At 27.6% G+C, this 26,789-nt stretch overlaps 1 protein-coding gene across 5 annotated transcripts in view; it reads left to right on the top strand.

Moving 5' to 3' along the window:
• LOC132919699 (protein still life, isoform SIF type 1) overlaps positions 1–26,789 on the top strand; it is a 62,566-nt gene that overhangs the window by 16,905 nt on the left and 18,872 nt on the right. For 3 of the 5 annotated variants that reach the window (XM_060981483.1, XM_060981480.1, XM_060981481.1), the window contains exons 2-14: positions 4,341–4,507; positions 7,178–7,359; positions 7,520–7,638; positions 7,709–7,916; positions 7,980–8,170; positions 8,223–8,427; positions 8,583–8,798; positions 8,873–9,088; positions 9,463–9,636; positions 9,698–9,754; positions 9,843–10,005; positions 12,797–13,075; positions 14,047–14,182. In XM_060981483.1, the coding sequence (XP_060837466.1) occupies positions 4,395–4,507; positions 7,178–7,359; positions 7,520–7,638; positions 7,709–7,916; positions 7,980–8,170; positions 8,223–8,427; positions 8,583–8,798; positions 8,873–9,088; positions 9,463–9,636; positions 9,698–9,754; positions 9,843–10,005; positions 12,797–13,075; positions 14,047–14,182 (2,259 nt within the window). In that variant the 5' untranslated portion in view covers positions 4,341–4,394. Of the gene's footprint in view, positions 1–4,340; positions 4,508–7,177; positions 7,360–7,519; positions 7,639–7,708; positions 7,917–7,979; positions 8,171–8,222; positions 8,428–8,582; positions 8,799–8,872; positions 9,089–9,462; positions 9,637–9,697; positions 9,755–9,842; positions 10,006–12,796; positions 13,076–14,046; positions 14,183–16,948; positions 18,467–26,789 lie in introns of those variants that run through there. The other 2 variants (XM_060981482.1, XM_060981484.1) reach the window with 2 other exon arrangements.

Here is a 26,789-nt window from a genome sequence, read left to right as displayed (position 1 = left end):
GTGCGTGTGTTCGAGTAAACTTTGATTTACTAACGATTACCTAATGAAATAATACCCAACCAATGCCGGCTGAGTAGGAAAGGTTTACATGGTTTTGGTAGGACACTTGCATAGCTTTAACGTTACGCAACGAGCAGTTGGATGGATTTTTAATCCGATTGATGTGTGTATATATATATAATATGTACAATTTGTACGGGAGTGGGTATACCATTCTTCGTGTGTATACTTATCGTATTCAACGATTACTTAATAACTGGACATTTAATATCTGTCCCTGTTGTATAATAAAATTTAGTTTCAGAATCGTCATGTTTTTAGCACATAATTTACACTTTATTGTTCAAGAAATGTATGCTACGCGTACGGTTTTAATTATCGAGCAACAAGTTTTCGAAAGCACTGATGATATTATATATTTTTCATATTATCATGACTATATCTTATGTTTTTTTTTATATCTCTGTGGGATTATGCATTTTATTATTTTCAAAATAATAGGAAAAATTTTGCTCATTTATTCAATGGTTCTTCAAAACAACCTCTTGGCTTCGTGTAACTACTAACTCGACATTCATATTATGTACACTACCATGTTCTTTATTACTTTTTTATGGAATTATTTGTACATATTTATATATTATATGTATTAAATTCTTGGGTTTATTATTATTATTTGTATTATTCAAAAGAGAACTAATACGACTATAAATATTAAACAAAATATATAGCAATATTAAACAACATAAAATAACATATTTTTATCCTTCTATATGGGTATAAATATATACGGTATATCTCTATATATTACACAGTTTTATCAACTATAAAAAAAATATTAATAAGTAACATAAGTATAATGGTATATGTATTAATATGTATTTATTTTTTTATTGATACAGATTATTTGGGTTTAAAAGTATGTATTTAAAATAATTTTCACCTTGATGTTTGATAAAATATTTAATTTAATTTTATAACCAAAAAAATTATTTTTATTTTTATTTTTTTGTATAAAGTTACGATAATACTAATTAAAAACAGAATAAATCGATTTTAAAATAAATTATGTGATTTTAATACCCATTATATACATAATGATTAATATAATGTACAAATATCGATATCATATTCTAATATGCTACGTATGTAAGGCGTGTACATATAAAAGATCTTTTTTTGCACCGCTATCAGGTCTATAGTTTAATATGGTCAATTATTTGGGATCCATTTATTCTGATTTATACTTATTAGTTATTCGAGACGTATTTAGTGTTAATTTCATTTTTTTCTCTCTTAAAATCGAGCATCAACCACATGATTATTCCCCAATTCTATGATATTTAAAACGTACTAGTTTATCTGATGGAAGAGTGTTAGTCAACTTAAACTTTCTCAACAAACTTGTTAATGGCTCCATTGATGCACCTGAACTTCTAACAGAGGTAAATTTTAGGATTTCGGGTAGATCATCTAGATTATTGGCTCTTAACTACGTTCCTCTTCATCACACTAACCATGACCATAATTACCCCATCCATCGAATGATGCGTCTAGTAAACCTTTGTAGCCAATAACACTTCATATTATATAATAAATTTCTAAATATTATTGCTAAATTAAGCAACTGCATCTTAGATTCTTAGGTAGCCATCCATAATGTATGTAAAATAAAATATGTATACTCATTAAATTCGTAATTGGTTTTTAAAAATTTCATTCATTTTGCTAAGATGTATGGATTACAGAATGAGATTGAACTATTTCATTAAATACGTATATAATATACTATTTAGTATTTTCTATCATTTTATCAAATATTAAACAATTGTAAAGCTATTTAGTGAAAATTATTGTTTTATTGTAATAATATATTATATCACTATTCTACCGATTTATCAAAGTAAAAAAACTGAATGATTTCTAAAAAATACCAACACAGATTAAATGAATACCTATATCATACATTATTGTATGATTTTATAGTTTATCTATAAATTAATATAATAATAATACGTCGAGTATAAATTTGGTTAAAATATATTGATTTTTAAAGTTTCACTATACTTACGTGAATATCTAAATGATGGAACAAGTTATTGATATATAGATTATAAGTTTTGATATATATATATTTTTTAAATAATATCCTGATTGTGTAATTACAATAAATGTACACATATTGACATGATGTATAGAAAACTATTTTATTTCGTAATGAAGACATAACGCGATATATAAGGCATGTATAACGTACCTATAATCTATATAGATGTGAAGTATATATAAATTAATTTTTAATTTTTTAGCGATGTTTTTCAGATTTTTATTAGGACCAATAGTTTTTTTTTATAAGATCATAATAACAATACACACAAACTTATAGTAAGCTGAAAGAAAAAAAAATTACGTTTTATTTATAATAAATCAAAATGTCTTATTGTCTTTAATATTAAGTTATTTAATTGAATTATTTATCATTGCTTTATAATATTATAACCAATAATGGTGGATCTAGGATTTTTTTTTTTTTGTGGGGGGGGGGAAGCCAACATTTTTCATATTATTATATATCATATCATATAATTTTGTTAACACGATATTTAGGATTTGATGTTAGACCTCAAAAATATAATATAACTGTCATGGAAGGGGCAGGCTCCTTTGCCCGTCCTTGAACCCGGCACTGACAACTAATGTAATTAATCACGTAAATTTATTTTGTTTTAAAATTCGTGAATTTTTATTGACCATTGAACCATTATTATTTTAATTTAATATTGATAAATCATTTATAGTAATCTAACAATAAAAAAACTACTAAATTATTGAATTTCGATTTATATAAATTTAGAAATATTATACATATTGATAATATTGTTATTTTAATGTGATGTTCATGAGGATTTACCATAGTGCATAAACAAAAGGTATTTTTTATACCTGTAGACTGTATGTGACTGATTGTATGTGATTATTATTTATTTTTTAGAATGGTAATAATGAATGTAAAATCACCTTAAAAATATAAAACAATTTTGATTTGATTATAGAATTTACATGTATTTTTAAAAATGTATAAATCATTTTATTTTTTATTTTTATGAAATATATAGGTAAATTGAAATTTAGACACGATTTTATATTAATACTTTTATTATTACCTACTATAATACCATTATTTATATTCTTATAACTGTTTGGATTAATACATTAATATCAAAATGTAGTAGAAATGATTTTGCTTTCATATTTCGTGTTTAAAACGTAAGCGTATTTGAATAATTTATATCCTGAACATTATTCATAAGACTTTGATCATAAATCTTTTGTGTACATTAATATTATTATGTACACCGAAATAGATTTCAATTGACTGTTAGGATGAGAACATTAATAAAGTACATAAATGTAACACTATTGTGTGTTTTTGTGCGACTTTTAAATCGATTACTCTATTATATTATAATGATGTGTAGGTAATATCTGTATTTAGTAGACGGCTGCGTTATAATTTCGTGTACACTATTATGAATATTACGCTACACGTTCGTATAGTGTACGTATAAATTACTATGTAGCGAGAGCAATAAATACACCTACAATGTTTAGTAGCCCTGACCGTGATATGGTCCCGTGACGTCACGGGAATCATATATACCCCCATCGATCGTGGGCGTTGTTAAAGCATCCAGAACGATTCGTTGGGCTGCGGTTTATTATAAACGCTATCGGGTCAGTTTTTTTCCTAATCAGAAGAATTATCGAAATGGGTTCCTATTTGCTTTTAACGACACTGTGCTATTTTAGTTGTTGCGTATAATATTGTTATATTTTATGTAATATGCAAAAAAATTAATAAACTATTGAGGTTTTTTAAACCTTTGTTTAAAGTTTCAAATTATTATTAAACAAACATATATAAGATTGATAAAAATATGTTTATATTATTTATTTGAATTTATATCCTATTTCTGTATTATACTGCTTAAAGAAAATGTTTATATAACATTTTATTATTTTTCCTTTATACTTTCATAATACATAGTATTAAAATGCTTATGGATGAATATAATTTGAGTTAAAAATATAAAATAATTAAATAATTTGTATTACGTTTATAATAAAATTATTAATCAATGAAAAATATTATTTCTTTTAGTTTTTTATTTAATTTACAGCAAGTTAAAAATTAGAAATTAAATACATATATTAAATGGTCATCACTATATTAGAGTTATATTTTAATTTTGAATTCTTATAATTTTGTGAATTTTTAGAAATTTAAATTATGTAGATTTGTAAAAGTTTAATATTTCATAATATTGTTTTATACACAGAGAATGGGGGATGACGGTGGAGGTTGGTGACCAGAACAGACGCAGGGGTTGGACATGGGCAACAAACTGAGCTCCTGCGGACCTCTAATCAAAAAATCATACAGATACGATGACGTTGCCGGACCATTCCAAAGCTCATCGAGAAGAAGAGATGGTCATCTTCTTAGGTGATTTTATTATTAATTAAATAATAAGTGTATAAATTAATGAACTTAATAAAATGAAATAAATTAATAAACCGCAAGTTACTCAAATATTTATTAACACAAACGCAATAGAAAATAAATTATATGGTAAAATAAACTGTTGTAAAATGTGTAAGTCATGATATTATAATGAAATATACACACATATAAAAATTCGTATACGTATCATACTGTAATATAGATGCGCCGTTGAATGTGCATTTTATTTTTTTTGTAATGTACAAGTACATAATAAATCATTTTAGAAGAACAAAATATAATGATCATATTATAGATATAACTTTGATATATCAATTACCACTTACATAATTCTAAAATTTTAGATGCGATCTATTTAAATTCATTAAAAAAGCTAAAAACTAATTATATGAAAAGGAAATTATTTCTATCCTGCTGTTAAATTACAATACGAAAAAAAATGTTAATGAGTACAAAATATTCAAACAATTGTCATAAATTGTTATTTCCACGAGGATACATAACAAACTATTAATATAAAAACAAAAATAAATAAATATATTTTATATTGATATGTTAATATTACAGTCATTATATTCTTGGAAACGAAATTCAAACGGTATTCATCATTGTACAAAACGCATTTTATCTTGTTCGTAGAAAATACATGTTTTATTTTTTAATAAAACCTATAATTGTAGTTTTTACTTTATTTATATCATACACATATAAATATTATGCATGTATTAAAAAAAAAAAAATTATAAAAGATATTAAAATAGACGCAGTGATTTGGAATCCATATCACAAAAATTGTGCGAATTTTATACTAATATTGTGAGATTACTATTATAATATTTATAACGCATATTTCTAATTTCATTGCATATTATATTACCTATATTATATACACATCTAACTTAAGTTGACTCAATAAATAAGAAATATTGAAAATAGTATTATTTTTATTTATCTATATTATTTAAGGCATTTTTCTTATTTCCAGTCATCAATTGACTTTGTTCAACTGTGTTTGTTCTTACTTTGTATTCGAAAGTTTCATCTTCTCAAGTATTTTTCGTTAATAATTTTATTAAAAATATATTAAACTCCTTATTATTTTGATAAATCAAATCATTTCGAATATTATAAAAAATATAATAATATTTTATATATATATTTTATATTGTTATGAATGTTTTAATTTTAATATTTATTCAGTTGATATATAATTTAATAATACAATAAAAATATATATTACACAATTAAATCTTATTAGTATTAAAGCTCTATTACAATAGTATAATAACCGTATACTTATTTGTATATAATGAAATTAGGTTTTATTTTTTAATTTTCAAATATTATTATTATCAAACCATTATTAACATTTAAAACATCTAAAGAATTATTAATTAGTGTATAATGAATCTCTGAGATTTATGAATTTACTCGTACATGATAAACATAAGAATAAACAATAGCTCATGAAAACTTAAAGAGTCATAAAACATTGAAGAAGATAATTATTATTGTGTAAAGTCTGTTTTCTCCCTAAAGATTCAATTGCTACGAAGTTCCAAGTTGCCTATTAATATTTAGTATAGATATAACAACATATAATAAAATATTTAGAAAAGGTTCAATCTAATATTCTAGATTAAGTATTTCAGTTTTCAAGAAAGGTGCACTTTTCAATAGATTATAAATTCCAATTTTATTAAAATAAACTTGAAAAATATTTATCATTTAATTATTTTTAATATTATTACATATTAAATGAATAAAATACGTTATATTGTATAATAAAATAATTAAAAGTATTATAAGTTTAATACAGTAAAATAATTAATAAATTCTGATTATAATATACTTATATATATTAAAATATATATATAATATATATTTATAATATATATATTTAAATAAACTGCTGTATAGGTGTATTCTTTACGCATGCATTACATTTTATAGATTTTTTAATTATTTTTCTGTTTTAGTTTGTATTGACAAATATTTAATAAAACATCGCTTGATATACTTTATTTTTAAAATTTTATATTAAAAATGGCATTCATTTTTTTTTATGTAAAAAAGTATTAATTTTAAAAAATATGTTAGGATTAGTCATTTGATCCTTCATTCTAATATTCCCAGCGATACTTCGTTTCGTAAAATAACTTGGCAACCTCAAGTTTCATATTATTTACTCATATAACAGATAGTAGTAATACTTATCATAACTGACGACTTCCAAGCTAGGTACGAAATTCAAAATCTACTATATGTTTACTTATAATTCTATAAGTATATAATAATCTGAAATAGAGATCAACTACTTTTTGTAATAATATAATAAATATAAATATAAGAGTTCGAATTTTAAAGTTAACCCATCTTTAAAATGATGGTTTTTTTATTTTTATCTTTTGTTTTATCGATATACTTCTTTGTGGAAACTATTTTTTTAATAATATGAAATAGGTATATTATATTACGTACTATAGGAAAAAGTATATATTAACATGTATTGGACAAAGAATATAATGTTATTGAAGATCAATGATTTTATTTTACAATAATATTACTTGATAATATAATTTGTTTAGTATGTTTGTGTGTTACACTTTATTTTTCGGAAGTATTAAATATATATTTTTAATATAATTTCAGATTATGGGCTGAAGTATTTCACGTGAGTGCTAAAGGAGAAGAAATAAAATGGCAACAAATATCCGAAGATCTCGTCCCTGTAAATATTACCTGCTTACAAGATGGACCAGAGTATATATTCCATATTACTGCTTACAACAGTCAAGTGGAAAAAATCATGGATATTCGCCTGGTTCAGCCAGGTATATTAGTATATAAATGCTCAGTTAATTTTTATTATACACTGAAGCCTATCCATGCAGAACATTTTAAGAAAAGTTTAATATGTCTGCTATTAAAGGCTGTTTGTTAACAGAGGTTTTACTGTATACGTATACTAAAACAAATTGTGTTTATTTTTAGGCACAAAAATAGGGTTAGCTTCAGAATGTTTTGCGTATTGGAAAGAACCACATAGCAATGACACTTGGGGCTTAAATTTCACATCACCAATAGATGCTAAACAATTTAAAGAATGTTGCGTAAGTAAAATTAAGTACATACATGGTTTACCAATAAACAATATAAATCTTAATATTTTTTTTTTTGTAGACTCCAACTGTGAAATTGTCTCGGAAATCATCTTCATCGTATTCTTTAAAATTAGATACATCGAAAAGGCAAAGTACGAAAGTGAGAAAGAAACCACTATCGACACCAACTTCACCTAGTAGATCAAGGGAGCCACAATGTACTTGCATGACAGCTGATCAATTTAATAGACTCAGGGCACAAGATCCGAGATACAATAAAGAAAGATGTTTGTTACATTTTAGATAGTTATCACATAATATAGATAAAAAAATCATATAATTTTATTTAGCATCTACGTTACCACGTTCTCATACTCGACAACTTTCACTTGGAGATGGACCTTCGGAAGCTGATAAAACAACAGTGCCTGAAGATACGTCCAAACAGACCATATCCCGAAGCTCAAATACGAGAGACAGAGAAACTGCCACGCCCGGTGGAAAATTAAACATTACCGGAACTGGGTCACAAACAGAACAGGTAAAAAAATTGAACGTTAATCAAACATAAAAAATATAAAACGATTGTATAGGGTCAACAAGAAAGTTGTAAAAGCGAAGGAGTGCAAACAATTGGTGCTAAGACTACGTCTACCACGGGCACATGTACTCCAAGAATGCCTTCCAAGGACTATTCAGAAGGGTATGTGGAGTCAGATTTGTTTAAATCATCAACAACTTCAAAAAATTCAAGAAATCAAAACAAAACATACAGAGATGATTACCGATATAGAGACAGTAAGTTGTAACTGAATTTTTATAGAGTATGATAAATTTTAATCAAAACGTTATTTTGTTATTTATATTATTCATCATTACACGTACAATTATTTTGCCTAAAAGAAAATTGTATTTGAATTCAATCTAATTTGAACAATTTGAAAATTATTTAGATATGGGATCAATGAAACGTACATTAAAACCAATGCCATCATTAGAAAGTCCTGTTACTTCACCAGAAATGAATCGGAGACGTGGATACAGTTATTACACTCAGCCATCATCAGTGTCTTCAATGGTACCTCCTATGCCACAATGTCCAAGACAACAATCAGCATCAGAACCAGAGTCTAATGTAAAACATAGAAATTCACGATTTAATAACTCAGGTGAAGTCATAACTATATTTTAAAAAGTAAAAATAAAACCAACAATTAATTTTGTTTTTTACTTTTAAATTAAGGTTCTCGCTCATCATATGATATAGGTCGAAATGGACAAGTAAGGGATCCAAGAGGTCTTTATTTGGAGTTGGATAGAAATGGACGGCCTACTCATGGTGGAGACGTTTCACCACTTTCCGATAACGTTATGTTTGATAACCAGTGTTATGCAACGACACCTAGCTCGAGCAATGGTAATTCCGACCAGGAACAGAGTAACAATAAGGGTATATCAGGTCCGTACGCATGGGAAACAAAAAGCATGCTGGACAGTTGGTCAATAGGTAGAAAAATAATTAGAGGGCTCTGACGTATATTGAAATACAGTTTTTAAGTTTTACAGTAAAACTAAAAATACAAGTATAATCAGTTGTGTGCTTTCCATGCGTATAATTTTAATAAAAAATTATCTTACTGCATAGTGCTTAAATATTTGCAAATTAAAAAAACAATAGGTTTCATTAAATAAAAAGTAAATAATGATAGTTATATTTTAGAAATTAAATGCACTATATAAATAAAATAAAATAAAGCAATAAAGTTATGAAACATTAATAACAATATAAAGTTTTTTGTAAAATAAAATATACTAAGATATTTTTAACTTTAGGACGTTATCAAAAACATGATAATCAAGCAACAAGTACTCCTGGTTCACCAACTAGTCGACTTTTACTCGAATATGAAATGCACTTACGAAATACTTTAGCACGTGGTATGGATGCTGAGAGTTATAGCTTGCACACATTTGAAGCACTACTAACTCAGAGTATGGAAAATTTAGGTAACTTTTAATAATAACTTTTATTAGCTTACAAAAGATTAAACTATGGTTAAATTTCTAGAAATGGCAGAAAAGTTGCCCCCATTAAATTCAAGAAGTCCGTATCCTATTAGAAGGCGTTAGTATATTGTTTCTATAATTTATCACTTTTAACGCATGCATATTATATTTATTAAAATAATTTAATTTTATGTACTTATTTTTAGGACCGATGAGTGCTGGAGGGAGTTTTAATAGATCATCTACACTTCCACATAGAATTGAAAGATCATCCAGTGCTACGAGAGAGGGTTATTATAGTGATCGACAAGATGCAGCTAGAGAAAGAGACAGAGAACGAGGTTACTTATCCGATCATGCACTTTCTAGGTAAAATTTAACTAACGCGTTACATCTGTGCATAAAAATTATATATGTTAAACCATATTAGTAATAACTGATTTAAAAACTAGAAAAAATTTAGTAAAATAAATATTTTTTAAAAAATATAAACAGGTGCAAACAATTTCTTAATTCACAAACTCGTAACATATTCACTTTAAAAGTGAATAGGTAATATAATGTATTATTTTAATTAATTCCATTTATACCTGAATAAGTTGAAAATTACCTTCTATAGTTTTTTAGTGTTTTCGATAAAAATTAGCGTGAAAACTATATAAACTTTAGTATAGTAGTAATGTACTTTTTTGCTTTTAACAAAGCATATTAAATAAAGAAAAACAATTTTAATTCATAAAGACTTGTAACTGTAATATCAAATATTTTATAATCATTAGCAATATATATAACATCAAAAAGTGTGACTATTAAAGAAGTTGTTGTATAATTGTTTACATTCTAGAAAAAGTTATATCAAGAGTAACACATTTAATTTTACATACCACTAGAAAAAGACACAGCATAAATATTTTAGGGGTGGAAAAAATACTTTTAAAATTATATTTAAATATAAAATACAAGGAACTAAAAATATTTGATAATTTTTTGAACAGGGTAATATTGATACAAACTTCTTCTCGAAAAATCTCTTTTGTTTTTTGGTAATAATTCAAAAATTAATGTCTGTAAAGATTGGACATTTTTAAGAAATGTTAATAAATCCATTTTCAAGACTCGAAATAATTTTCTAAAAATTTTGATTATTCTGAAATATTACATTTTATTTTTCGACTTTGTATGATAACAATTTTGAATAAGTGTAAACGCTTAAAAAATACATCGTTTTATATATTATGTTGTTAACATCCTACTAAAAATGATCGTAATAACTTTTAATAATTTGTAAGCGTCTAAAATCCATTTTTTTTTTACCAAATTCGTCGAAATCGCGAAAAAAAGTAAATCATTTTTACCTAAAAATATGTAAATGAGGATATCGCTTTATTATAGGTACTGTAGGAATCGAGCGGGTTATTGTAATAATTTAATGGATGTATTCAATTTGAATTTAATGATGTACCAGTGTATATAAAAAATGATACTGAGTAGACGTGTAAGCCTGATTTATATATTTTAAAATATCATTGTGTATAGAATAATTTATAATATTCCTAAAAAGTATAATAATTCTCAAGGAATAATATTTTTGGATCATAACAAAATAATTCAAATTGTTATTAATTATTATTTGAATATGTAATCTCGTCCAGATTTGAACTTTAAATCTATAAACACTTTTTGTGTTTCTATATTTTTTGTTTATTTTTTGAAAAAAAACAAACATCACTATAAAATCAATACACTAAATTCACAATAAACATCATTCACTCCTCATAAATTTAGTTTACTTAAATTAAAAAAAAAGTTAACTTTACACATTTTTTATGAGGATTTAAAGTTTTGGTTATTCAAACTTATAAATAACAATTTATCTTTAGATAATTTAAATTTTTTTGTTGTTATTCAAAGTATTAATTGTATTACTTTTAAACATCCCTCTATCTTCAAACTACCATTTTGTATACTTAATTACATTTTCAAAATATTTAGACTAATTATATAGATATTCTTATTTTTAATTTTTTTTTTAATGTGTTGATAAAAAAATGCTTTATAAAAACTTTGAATATATGTAATAAAATATCCAACATAAAATGTTCTTATAGTAATTAAATAAATATTTAAAATACACAGAAACAATTTTTTTAAAGTCATTTAAAATTCAAATTTTTACAAAAATTATAATGTTCATATTTACTATTACTTCATTACTTATAGTGCTTACAAATACTCAAAAGACTAAAAAATAGATAACCACAATTTTTTTTTTTTTATTATCATTTGAAGTTCAAATTATGACGACATTATAGATATTTAAATGAAAAATAAGGAAAGGTTTGGTAGTATGTTGTAATTTAACAGAATTATTTGTGAGGCCAAATTATTACGTATATTACGAGTATTGTATTTCACAATAATCCTTAATATTTCTTAAAGATCTATATTGAATTTCAGCTATTATCTATTTCTACAGTAAAACAGTTCTACTTGGAACTGTATTTACCAAAGTATTCATATAGCTCTACAATAATATAATATATAAAATATAAATATATATTGGTATTAAATACGTATATACGAAAATAATGAATAATAAAATAAATGAGATATTTTCAGCAAACACTGCTGTTTTAATAATAGTAAAATAAGTTGTAATATTAGCAATTTAAATATTAAAATACATTATTTTTTTTTATAAATAATCAATAGTTTAATATACTAAAAAAAAAACTAAATTAATTTAAAATAATAATAACAATATTAATTTATCTAGTTTTAATTTTATCAAGAAAACATATATGTATTACATTATATTACATTACAATAAACCATGTTAAATAGTCTAGTTTAACCAGATTCCATGTGAATTTGGATCAATTAATGAAGGTTCAGTGTAAACTAGTGTTTGTGTTAGATATCGAATAACGCTAATGTGACATAGTATTACTAAATAGTCTTATGATTAGACTCTAATTAGTACACAAAATAATAATATTTATACAAATCATTAAAAAAAATAATAACTAATATTATTAGTATAAAAAGTACCTAAACTAATAATATATAAATTAATATGGTCGATTGTGTTCAAAATACAATGTTCGTAGATGATTCATCACGTTGACCGTCACGTAGTAATTTATTATTATAATTTTAGCAATAATAGATGTGCCAACTGTTGGAATGAATCTGCTCGAGCTCAATGGTTTAGACATAGTGATGGTTGGCGGTGCGGATCTTCAACCATGGGGAGTAGTGCATCGAATACTGGTGTTCCGTACAGCTCTTTTGACGGACACCATGCTCATCATCACATTCCACCAACAAGGACTAACAAAAGATCAGCTTGGGAGTCTTTACCGTCACTTCGACATGAAAACAGTCTTGTGACAGATAATGGATACAAATCTAATAGAAATGATTTATTCGAACAAAGGTAGTTAAATTAATAATTACAATATTTATTTTAAAATATGATATTTTACATAGGTATTTCACAGTATATGTTAAGTGTCAAGTTTCAAAAGTAATGAAAATAATTTATAATAGTATAATATTATTTTCACAAATTGCTAAAATTAAAAAGGTTTACCTTAATTCTTTTATATTGTTACAGTATCCTAAAATATTTACGCCTAACTAGGGAAATTTGTTTTATTAATTATTATAGATCGTATAAACTGCTGCCCAGGAGAAAACAAATTCGAGGGTTAAGAGCGTAATATTGTCGAATACATTTTTTTTTAGACAAGTAAAAATGCCTAATTATTATTTGTTCTCCTCAACTTGATATAATTGTAATAATGTTACGACAACAACGGTTTTAAATTTAAAAAAATGTCTTTGTTAAGTACTTAACGAATTGTTCATATTATTATTAAATAATTAGTTAATTTAAAAAACAAAACATTCTTGAAATGCAATTTTGGAAATTGTACGTTTATGGCTGATTTGCACTAAATTTAAAATGTATAGTAAATATATAAATGTTTATGTTGCATCCATCTAACTTTTTGATCCTTTTAGTGTAACTATTAAAAATTACATTTATGTTATAAAGCATTTATATATATTTGATAAGTGATAGTAGCTTATAGCTAATGAACAAAAATATGAAAAATCGTTTATTTGGTACAACTATCAGATTTAGTTCAAACAACATTCTAAATATTTCTGTACCATACCATGTAACTATTGTACCTAAAAAAAAAATTCTGTAACTTTCATCAAAGTTGGCTGATTAATCTTTAAGTCTATAATTTATATATTTATATACCACAATTATTACACATTGACATTTATGTATACAGATGTATAATACTAGTCACTAAAGCTAACAATTAATAGTTAATTTTTGTTTAAAGCAGTCAGTTGTTTTTTATAATATTCATTATGAATTATTTGCAGGATGTTCGAACGACAAGATAGTGCCAGAATGGATTATATGGCTGAAAGAGAGGCTAGACATAGCTTTAGTGGAATTACACAACAGACTTCTGTTGAAAGCACAGATTCTCGTCTGTGTTACCTTACGTCGTCAGAGGTAAGTGCACATTTTTAATCAAAAACAACTAACTATATATATATATATATGTAAATTAGCTATCGTCATGTACTTCGTTGCTTATTTGATTTTCCATGAACTTGCCTCGTCTTAAACTCTGTTAAATTTAAACTGCAGAGATATTTACCACCTTTTTAGGATGATCGTTCAATAAAACAAATTCACAATTCTCCTGTGTACATTCATTAAGGACATTTTACCACCTATTTAATTTATGTGTGAATCGTTTAAATATTATTTTTATATATTACTTCGTACGTTGAGTTCGTAATTTACATTTAATTTTTTATTTAAAAATACATTGTTTGTTTGTTCAATAGTTCATTTAAAACCTTGTATTGTTTGTAAATATTGTTTATCTAATACACTATTTGATGTATTATATTTTTAATTTTTACTAATTATTATATTAATATAATCTATAACCAATGGTAACAACTATTTAAATAAAAAAATATATTCTATTTTATTAAATCAAAATTAAATTTATATGTGAGCTATACATTGCAATAGAAGCTTAAAAAATTAGCTACAAACACTCCGAGTTTCAAGGAATTTATTGTTATAACTTTGATTGAAAACGGTCCAGTAGTTTTTGATTTTATTTATTTCGAATATACCAATATAAATTTATATAGATATTAAATTTTCTAGTATAAAATTAATTAAAATGAATATTGATTTTAAATAGGTACATTTATTACAAATTATTTACTTTAAATTTGACATTTAGGTAAGTATCTTTAATATGAAGTATACTAACAGGCAACAGCTATAAAATCATATAGTTACACATTTATTAATGAAGTATAATAACTATATACAAAATACGAATAACAACATTGAATTTTTTGAATAGGTATATCTGCAGATTATTTGATTTAAGTTAAATTGATTTTTTACGGTTATAAAAAATAATTATTAATATTTGGATATCCAAGCTTTAAATTTTCATACCTTAGTTACAAATCACAGTAAAATGAATGGGTTCGTTATTTTATAATAAAAAAAAGAATATTTATATGATATTTTTAGTATTCTGGTAGAACGATATACAAGTAAATTAAACTTTTTAATTGATGAGTTAAATTGTATCTTGATACTTTGAGTATTTTCATAAATCAGTTGACGCAATACTCAGTAACTTTGTTAACTTCTCTCAGTATCCAATTAACAGACTAACGATGTGCAAATAATATACAGAGTCAAACTATACGATGTATATACGATATAAATTAAATTAAGCTCCCAACACTCACTCTCATACACACACACACATATATGTAATGTTTATGTACATGATTATGAAATTAAGACGCCTAGTACTTTTTTTGTCATATACCGATAATTTTACTTATATATATGGTAGGGAAAAATAGATACATCATTGGAAAGGTATTGTACTATTGTAGAGTAAATTTGTATAACATTTTTTACACATTTTATGACGTTAAGAAAGGTATAAAAGTTAACAATAGAAATAAATTTAAATTGAACTCATAGCTTTAGGTGTTATAAAATGGGCTTGTTCTTTTCCTACTTTTATTGCACTAAATGCCAATATTTTATCATATATGATGTAAATCTAAAAACGAATTTAAATAAAACATCATTACATAGTTGGTAATTAATTAAAAATATTTAACTTATTATGTAGATTAATAATCAATTTAAGTTTAAATGCAGTAAATCATGTATCTGCAAATTGAAAATTATTAAAAACAATTTTACAACTGAATTTTTCTTCAAAAGCTTTATTACAAAGAACAAATTTAATTATTGCATAATATTTTTTAATAAAATAATTATTAATACATTGTATACAGTCTCGTATTATTTTATGGTTAACCATACAATATATACATACTTACATGTTTTTGATTACGCCGAACTATTACGTTGTTATCGTCGTTTGTATCCACGTCAATTATTAATATGTACATTTTTATAGACTTGTCTTAAACAATATGGACAAATATAAAGAAAAACATGAAATACGTATGTACATTTACATTTTATTCATGAAAAAAAAATGGATATTTATATCTCAACCGTATTATTTTGTAACACAGCGATACTATATGCATATTAGCATATTATAATAATATATTGTATGCAAAGGAGTTATACGGCTTGCTTAATGTTTAACAAATCCCGTTTACCGACGAGGAATGTTTAAGATACACGACAAACTGAACCAAACGAAACAGATACATATGCCGCGGAATATACTTAAAATGTAAATTTTTAAGAGGCGTCTCTCACGTTCGATAATATTAACACGGCTAATATCTACTATACGTCTACACATTATATTTTACGGTTGAAAAATGTTTCTACAAAATGGGAACATCAAAGGAGTCGGTTATTATTTCTCGAAGCATTCCCATAATATAACGTGGAATGATGTAATTAAAAATACACGTTTTCTTTTACTAACTGACAATAACAATAATTATCAAACACGCGGACGGGAAAATACTCGAAACCCACTTTTCAATCATTTATACTATTTTAATCGTTTTTTTTTTCTCCGCCGCTTACTTGATGTGTAGTGTCCGCGATATCCGAGAACCTTTTCGCGTTTCGTTATTATTATATGTATAAACACAAAACACACACACTCAAACGCACACACGGTCTTTTTTTTTTTTTTTTGTTCATTTCACTCGGCAAACGCGTGTGCGGATTCAATACACATTTCTCGTCGGGCCATTTCCTTTTGATGTGTGTTACACCAGAGGGCGCCGTCCGGGCGCCGGGACGCTGCGAACGCCGCTGAAATACGCCCTCGTGATACACCCTCGTCCGCTAGTCCGCTAATGGAAGCTGAACGATCGCGTCGCGCTCCCCGCAGTGTATAGTCCACTCGGTACGGCTGCAACACCATCGTCACAATCGCACCGTCGTGCGCCGTTCACCGAAACACTAATATACGGGCCGTGCACCGATCATACCGCGTAGACGGGACGGCAACACAACTTGTTATGGTCGCGAATTCCGAGTGGACGATGACGAAAACAGCGATCCGTCTTTTACGTCATTGATGTTACGGTATTTCTTTCGGATAACACGTCGAACGCGTTAACGTTGTCGACGTCGTACGTCAACGTCATCGGATAACGGAGTCCGTCGCGATCGACATGACGTCTCGTCCCGCCGCAGGTCTGTACGACGACAACAATATCGTAGCGGTGGTGGTCGTCGTCGTATCGGCATCGTTATAAAGCCGTCGACGTCACCACGTTCAACTGGGCCGCTACCACCGCCGCCACAAGGTACGACAATACACTACGGCGGTACAATAGTACGACAATACAATAGGGTACACGGCGGGCACAGCGACACCGAAGAAGGGCGACGATGGACGATCGGGAAGCGTCGTTGTGGTGTTATTGTTTGCGGTGCGTCCGGCGACGGCGGTCGGCGCGTGTCAAATGCCGAACGGCGGCCGTACTGCCGCGCGTGCACCACCGCAACTGCCGCATTGCGGCGGTCACTGAATAACGGCAATCGCGCTGTCCGCCGATGAAAATGGTCGAAACGAACCGGCCGAAACCGCCGTTGGACGTCGCCGCGGCCGACGCGAACTCTTCGCCGACACAGCAGCAACACGAACACCAGCAGCAGCGACGCGAACACCAGCAGCGACGCGAACGCCAGCAACAAATCGAACACCAGCAACAACACCGGGGGCAGCAGCCGCCGCAGCACCGTTCGCAACAGTCGCGACACACCAAGACGGTGCACTTCGAAACGGACGTGCTGGCCGCCGACTCCGCGTTGGCAGTGGCCGCGGCGACCAACTGCACGGCCAGCGTGACCAGTCTGCCCGACCAGTTCGACAGGCACGTACAACAGTTGTTCACGTTTATCGGCACCGCTTTGAGCGGAGGTCACAATCGTCATTGCAGCGACGACGACGATGACGACGACGACGACGACTGCAGCGGTGACAACGACGACAGCGATTGCGTTAGTGACGGGTTTTGTGGCGGCTGCGGTGGCGGCAACGACGGCGATGACGACGACGACGACGACGATGACGACCGGAGGTCGGTTAGTGACAGCGAGACGGTCAGGAGGAGATCGACGTACCGGCAGCGACCGGCCGCGGCGGTGGCGCCGCACGCCGCGTCGTCGTTCTCGCGTGGCGCGCGTACCATTAGTTTCGAATGCGACGTGGACAGGGGCAACACGCCGTTCAGGCACAAGCACTGCAAAACGACGGCCGGCACATGCAACAGAGTCTTTCTCAAAAAGGTAACGTGGCGGATCCTAGTGGTAGTCGCAGTGTCCCCCTGCACCTCCTCTACCCCGGGTGGATGGTTATGAGTATTGTTTTTGTATTGGCCGTCTTAACACGATAGGCAGACACGTGTCTGATGCTAATAAAAAAAAATAGATAAATAAATAACTCAAAACACGCCTATAATGGGTGTCAAAAATGATTTCGCATAAATTTTCCGAATTCTCGCGATAGATATTCCGACAGCGCTTTTGTCAGACGACAAGAATATTGTGAACACACGTTTGTCGGAGAAAGTTCAATGGTGATTTTTTAACGACTAAAGTTTTTGCTATACACGCTCGTTTAAAAAAAAAAAAATAATAAAAAGTAATAAAAGTTTGTGGCGCAGAGTCGGTGACGACAACATCGACGCCGTGTCGTCGTCGCAAATCACGGTGACGGAGCGATGGCGAGACGGTATATGGGAGGCAATTATAATGTGGCATTTTGTCCGGAAATTAAAAACGTTTAATAGAAAAGCCTTTTCTATTCCGCCCCGCCGGATATCTCATGCAGCCGGAACTAAAACAATAGGGACATTTGTAATATTACAACCTTCGCCGTACATATAGCTAAGGCTATTATTACAATAAAAACGTCGAGATTAGAATATTTTTTTTGTTTTTTTTTTCTGTTATTCTACTACCTATAACCTCTTATTATTATTATTATTACTTCGCGTGTTATTTACTTTTTCAAATAAATTCGTGGTAATGAAGAATATTTCATTGTTTGACATTGAATGAAATATTTAGTAGATTTTCCATTACAAAACGAATAATGTATATATCAATGTATATGAGTCTAAAAATTATATTTTAATATTTTTATACGAATAAAGAGAAATTTAAACATAATAATATCATATCAGAGTGCTCTAGTTATGATGGATTCAAATTATTATTTACTGTACATCATTGTTAGTGCATCGCAATATTAAAATTATGTAGGTAGGTATTTATTTTCAAAATAAAATACACATAACGCATGTTTAATAGCACATAGACGATAATCAGATCATTGGATTTTATGAACGTATTATATGCTTGTATAGAAAAATCATTTCTAAGTATAATAAGTTATCTTGTTTTTGTAAATAGGAAGCATACATCTTAACAGTCAAACATATCATATTACCCATAGAATTTCATTCATTATTGTACCATAAGTCACTTTAAAACGATAATATCATTAAAATCATATGACATGACTTGGATAATATTCTTACCTTTATGTTTGATAATATGTAAATTAACCACAATATTATAACTAACATAAAATGTGTTCTACTGAACGCAAATTTGGTATGGTGTACGTGTTAGACATCGAAGATAGAGACAATTCATGTGGCTATAACGTCCTCTTAAGTAAACTTCAATAAAAACTATTAGAATTATATATCAAATTTCATATTTGTTATTAATTAGAGAGTATGCTTCTGTATGTTGTTTATGTGTTAAATAAATCGATTTTAAACGTATGGTCAGTGTTTGGTTTCTAACCATGAATAGATATTTAATTCACCACATACCATATTGTTATCCTCAATTCATATTTACATAATTTATTATATTTATTACAGATATAAATAGTTAATCGTTTATTTTATGGGCTTATAATGAAATAAATAAGTATGTAAACAACGATTGATCTATATTTCAATATTAAGATCAAATATTTAAATAAATGTTATTCGTCCGGTTTTTTATCGTCTAATTGTAACATTATTTAATAAGACTGAAAGGGTGGCCGATGTACTCGTATAACAAAAACGTAATAAATTATTAGTAATAAAAATATAGTAATAACTATTATTGCTATTTTTTTTAATTTAATACACGAATTTCATGCGAAAATAAATAATTTATCAACTCATCTAAATCAAAATGTGATAATATCTGTATAGTTAATCTATAGTTAATTTATATCTTTATAATATGACGTATTAATTATACTATACGTACGTCAACATTTTATTAGACAGCATACGTATTAATAGATAGTATTACAGATTTTTTACGTCAACGTGGCATATTTGATAGGACAAATGCATTTTAATCGACTTAATCCGTACGAATATCTTTTACGTGAAGCTACCCTTAAAAGTGAATTCATTTTGAGCTACCGAATTTCCGTTTATGTCAACATTTTTGTTATAAATATAGAGAATATCACGAAATGTTTTCTACGCCATGACAGTGATAATTTAAGAGCACTTATTTGAATCAGTCATAAAAAAAATATATAAAATATTTATTATACACAGTGACTAAATTCGCATTTTATTTAAACGTTTCTATTGAATACATTATTTGTTCGAAATATTATTTTTTGATATTTCATTAATATAGAAATAGTATGGGTAAAGGAGTATAATAATTGTTTACCTTTATTTTTGTTATTTTATCCGAGACTCTGAGCTATACTTATTTCAATTATCTGTTATTGACGCATACTATGTATCTATCTATATCGTCCTAAATATTCTTCTTAATGTCGAAATAGCTTATTGTCTTGAATATAAATAAACGATATTTTCAATTGTGTAATAAGTTGTTTATTTTAATTAATTTTAAAACCAACGTCACATACAGATGGTGTAAACATATTTCTGTCGTGTGAATTATAACAATAATAAACACTCAAATACCTTATTTTAATACCAATCTACATATTAAACCTAATAAGAAGCTGTAGCTGTCTCGTCATAAATAACTAAATAAATTAAAAATCTTTGCAAGGTATCATTCAATTTAAAAATCTTACTAAATTATTAATGAGAAAAACAAACTACATGACAGTGATGTACCTAAAATGCCTATCCAAAACGCCGTGTTACCACACTTTTATTGGATATTATTACGTCTAAATAATAATAATTATAACGAAAATTAATTTTTACCAGGAAATAACATTGGAAATAAGAAAACGGCTAAAATTAAATCAGTGACAACTAGGCACGTTAACCTATTTTTTTTTAATGGATTAGAGACATTTTGAGATTTATTTAACAATTTTAGGTGGTTTTAATAAATAAAAATACATGAAAATAAAAATAAAACGTTTTGTATTTAAATTTTATCTAAATTCTTATATATCTCTTATTTTAGTGGAATATATAGGGCCTACATTGTAGGTAATTAAAACTTTAAATTTATATTTTTATTTTTATTTATAGCTTTATTTATGAGCAAAAACGATTCAAACAATTTTAAATTTATGAATTTACAAATACACAACAAATTAATTTAAATATCAAAATTATTTCGTTAATGCAAAAAACAGTTTATGGCTGGTTTATATATTAAAAATTTTAACGGTGTTATACTACTAAGTATTAATACTAATGAAAATGTTGTATTTTTGGCTTAAGTTTAAAACATTAAAAATGCATTATCGTCTTTATAATACAGAGTAATTATTAAATGTATATGTATATTCAAAATGTTAATACCGTTATATTGTTTATCTCAATAGTCTATTGTTAATTGTTATAAAATAAAATATTCATGTAAATTTCACAGTGATTGTTTATGTTTTACCAGTCGTACATTAAAAATAATTATTTTGAATTAATATTTATCACGTTTTATCGTATTTTGAATAATTTAAAATTATTATTTTACTGCTAAACATTTATGAGTAATTATAGTAGTTATAACACGCTCAAAATTAAATTTTATATTAATGTTGATAAAAATTAATAAAATGTTAATAAACAGCATAAATTTTTTAACTTTTTACATAATTTTTTAATATACTTATAGTTCATAAAAGAATAATAAATCTAACCATTATGTAATTATTTAATCATTTATTATACTCATTAAATTAATTGTATTGTTATTTTCTTTTCAGTTTAATGCACCTCCAACTTTATTGTTTATTCGGTTAAATAATTTTAATTTTTTTTTCAAGATTGAACTACCCTTACTTAAAAAACATTATGTAGATAAATAAAAATAATTTAAAATAAAATATTCAATGGCTACCCCATAGTCTAAGTATATTGAACTAAAACAACAACAAAAATAAATAAAATAACAATAAAACGAAAATATTTATTGTATTTTCCTTTATCAATGTTTAGATTTCCATAATATATTAAATTTTATATTTTTATCATTATGATAGTTTATTTTCAATATATAACTTTGTTTGAATAATAGAATAATAAACAATTATATAAGCGGTAAGTTATAATACTTCGTTATTGGATACTTAACAAAGAGTGGAACATTTTCTTATTTTTCCAAATAAAAATATTTTAAATATATATATTTTATTTTAATGTAAAATAATGATTTTTATACACAAATTTATATACTAATATATAGTGTGCTACAAAAGTTTCATAGACTTTTATTAGCGCAATATTATTATAAATTTTAAACTGTAATTTATCTGCATAATCATTTTAACAAAAAAATAAAAACTCAAACCACTATTTTAAGAACGGTCAAGTGCTATTAAATCGTAAAAACATTCTGCATTATCTTTCAATATTATTAAATAATCATACATTTTTAATTTGAACTTACTATTTATTTTAGTGTCAATATTATAGCTCACGGTCAAATCAAGGTGTACTGAATTCTGGCTAGATTATTTATTTTGCTTTTGAATTATGCAATTTTGGGTTTTACGGCTTTGCATTTCTAATTCGACCCAACCAAATACAATAACTATAACGCCATCTTGTTATTCGGTCCGTCTGTGCGTGTGTCGATTCACGACTATGATGGTTAAACAGTTATTAAACGCATATAATTAATGTATATTTTAGTGTCAGGTTGTGTGGAAGCTATAATGTAGTCGCGATGGATGTGTTGGATAAGAAGCAGTGAACTAGTTAGTAGGTTGTATGAGAGACAGTGTGATTTTAGATAATAGTCGTATATATCAGGAATGGCAACTGGTAGCTCGCGGGCCGTATACGTATAATGCTTATTAGTTGGCTCGTGTTTTATTTTTAAATTTGAAACTCAAAAGTTTAAATATAAAAATTATTTCATAAAATAATAGAAAATCATGTTATAAGTTGTATTTATAAACTATGTTGTTCGTAGACTGTAGATATTAATTCGTATCTTCTATTTAACTGCAACTAAATTATTAAATTCCTAAATATATACCCATAGCTAATACGTGGTAATAAATTTTTATTTGATTATGTCAGTCAGTTTTGTTATTTATACCGTATCACGCTATCGTAGTTTTATACGTGTTTTTTACTGCTTAAAAATTGTCCATGAAAATATTTTTTCGCTTTATATACTTTGACCTGATAGATTTTAGAGTTTTAAAATCTTTCTTAACTTTGAGTTCCCCACCCCTACCTCCTGGTATACCTTTATTTAGGCATTTGCATACATATACAAACCAAGATGAACGTACACACACTGTGGCTGTGGTGAATTTACGTCAGAAGTCCCTAGACGTGAACGAATATTGATGCGAAGGTTGAATGTGTGTCATCGCGGCGCGTGATGATTCGGTGAATATTTAACGACTCCCGACCCGGAGGCTCCGATGAATCCCGTGAGGCTGTGAGACCACCCCCACTGAAAATACACAAACAAACACACATACATAAAATGTTGTACATCACCTCGAGGGTTATACGACAGCTGTGGCGATACATTTTCCAGTTGTCGGCAACGACAGTATTAATATTTAGACTTAGACGGAGTGAATAAGAGACAGTATACGGATGTTAAACGAACGAATCACAAATGTCCAAATACATATATTTATATATATTATATAGGACATAGGTGTTTTACTTTTATATAATATAGCATTTGTGTGTTTGGTGCATAATATATATTATACAAAATATATTTTGTTATATTTGTGTACAGTCGTTGTGGACGGTAAGGTTAGAGATAGAGACAGTTATTTTGTTCAGCCGTCAATCACGAATATTTACTTGCTTTTCTAGAATACAGATCGGTATACACATGGTATGAATATATACTGTATGTCCAAAGAATCAGAAAGCACTAGGTGTCTTATACATATTTATAAATTCGGTTTATGGAACACGAAACAAGAACTCTTGTATTGTTTTTATGTATGTAGTTGATATTGTAGTGCTCTAAAGTCTAAACCACGACACAATCATAATTTATCAATCTAAATTCAGCTATTATTCTAGAAACTATTATTTTATTTCAATTTACCAAGTATTATTACTTACATAATTTAGTAAATGTATTTTTTACTATCGAGATTTTAAGCAAACAAAATTCTACATTCATTATTTTTTTTAATAATACGTTTATTTATTTTTTTTGCTTCTTGCTCGTTTGTCAAATAACACGTTTGATTAGGTAGTTAAAATTTGGGATATTTTAGGTTTAAAAACAAGTTGATGTATTAAAATAATTTGGAAAAATCAAAAAGGTCATCACTTAAAAAATATATTAAGATTAGGGGATCTTATTTAAAAAATAATATGTGATACGCATTCATAGGATACATGATTTAGGGTAACTCATGTCACAGATTATAATTTAATGTTCCGCTAACGCACTTAAAAACATATTTAAAGTATTGAGTTATAAAGCATTCCGTGTTTCAGTGGACACACAATATGTAGGTGTCTGAAAACGCTATTCGAATTATATTATTACATATATATAGTATATTATGACGATTCATTGACCCGCGTCCTGTAGTTACAATATTTGTGCAAACAAAACTACGAAACAATAACAGGATACTGTCTCGCCGATGACGCAATATTATGTAAAAAGCTCACCGTTAGGTAATAACGGTGCAATGTTGACAGTTTGTATTGTAATTGATATAAAAATATATAAAAAATAACGACAAACGATACATAATATACAAATATAATATTAATATGTACACACTACACATACATGTATCCGACTAGTTCTAAATATATAACACGGAGAGGGTACATAATATATATTTTGCATAATACCCTGGCAGAATCGTAGAAACGATAATCCTCGAAAACACCCCTTTCCCACAGCATTCTATCATGTAACCGATACATGCATGTATGTAGTGTACATTGTAGGTATAAACTAATATACGTTTAGACACCGTGACGTATGTACATAGTTATTAGTTATTACAACTAGTGTGGTGAGAGTCTATAGGTATTTAATGTGAGTATACAAATGGCGCCCCCCGGATGGAAGTGCTGTATACTAAAATGTACGTTTAATTTCTAGTATAATTTCGTAATAAATAACAGTTTATAAAACACAAAATTCTATAGCTTTGAGAGAAAGAATAATTACTCAAATAAAATAACTACCTATTATTTAAAAAACTTATTTTTCGTTTTATTGATGAATATAATATACATTTATGTTTAATAAATTTATTCGTTTACTTATTTACACCTCTCAGGGTAAAAGAACAAAATTTAACAGTTTAAAATTATACAAGCTCAACTAAATTAGCTACGTAATTTCAGAATGCAAATATTAAATGAACATTATATGATACAATACAATACATCACTTAATATAATTTATATTAATTATTATAATTTATAACTAATGCACTGTAAATAAAAATAATGCCAAAAATCGAAATTCTTAACTTTGATGCTGGATTAATACAATTTACAGGATTATTTCACATAATATAATTAAGCGAGTCTGATGAAAGGAAAATGAACTAGAATTAAAGGAGTGACTTTTCGTATAATATTTGTTTCTAATAAATCTAAAAAGTTATCAGTTGATAAAATTAGATATAAATTTTACATCAACCATTGTACGCCTATTTTCTGGTGACTTAACTTCATGTTAAGATCTATTTCACTATAAAAAGAACAATTTCGTGTTCCTATTTTATAAATTATCAAACAGAATCATCTTTTTGGGATTTTCATTTCAAATTTTTTTATTAATCCTCTCTGACTAGGATTTCAAACTTTAATAACGAATAGACTAGTGCAAAGTATAACACTTTTAAATAGGTAGTTAATATCTGAGAACTCCGAAAACTACGTTAAATATAACTTAAGGTTCTTTAAGTGTCTTACTATAAAATATAAATCCAGTTTATATGCAATTTAAAAGATAGGGCCTTGGATAGAACGATAACTAAATCTTTTATTTTATAAAAACAACATAATGACTGGCCATTAATAGTGATATAGTGTAGTCAAAGCTTAATGCATATATTTCAAGATATTCTGTTTTAGCATATTTGTATTACACAACGCCACTATTCAAAATTATAAATATCATTCTGAATTCATAAACAGTCGTCTGGAGTATTTACTGAAGCAAACAGTCAAAA

Source organism: Rhopalosiphum padi, chromosome 2 (genome assembly GCF_020882245.1).
Source record: "Rhopalosiphum padi isolate XX-2018 chromosome 2, ASM2088224v1, whole genome shotgun sequence".
NCBI classification, from domain to species: Eukaryota; Metazoa; Arthropoda; class Insecta; order Hemiptera; family Aphididae; genus Rhopalosiphum; species Rhopalosiphum padi.
Note: the sequence above shows the minus strand (reverse complement) of the source record. Positions and strands in the feature narration are given on the sequence as shown.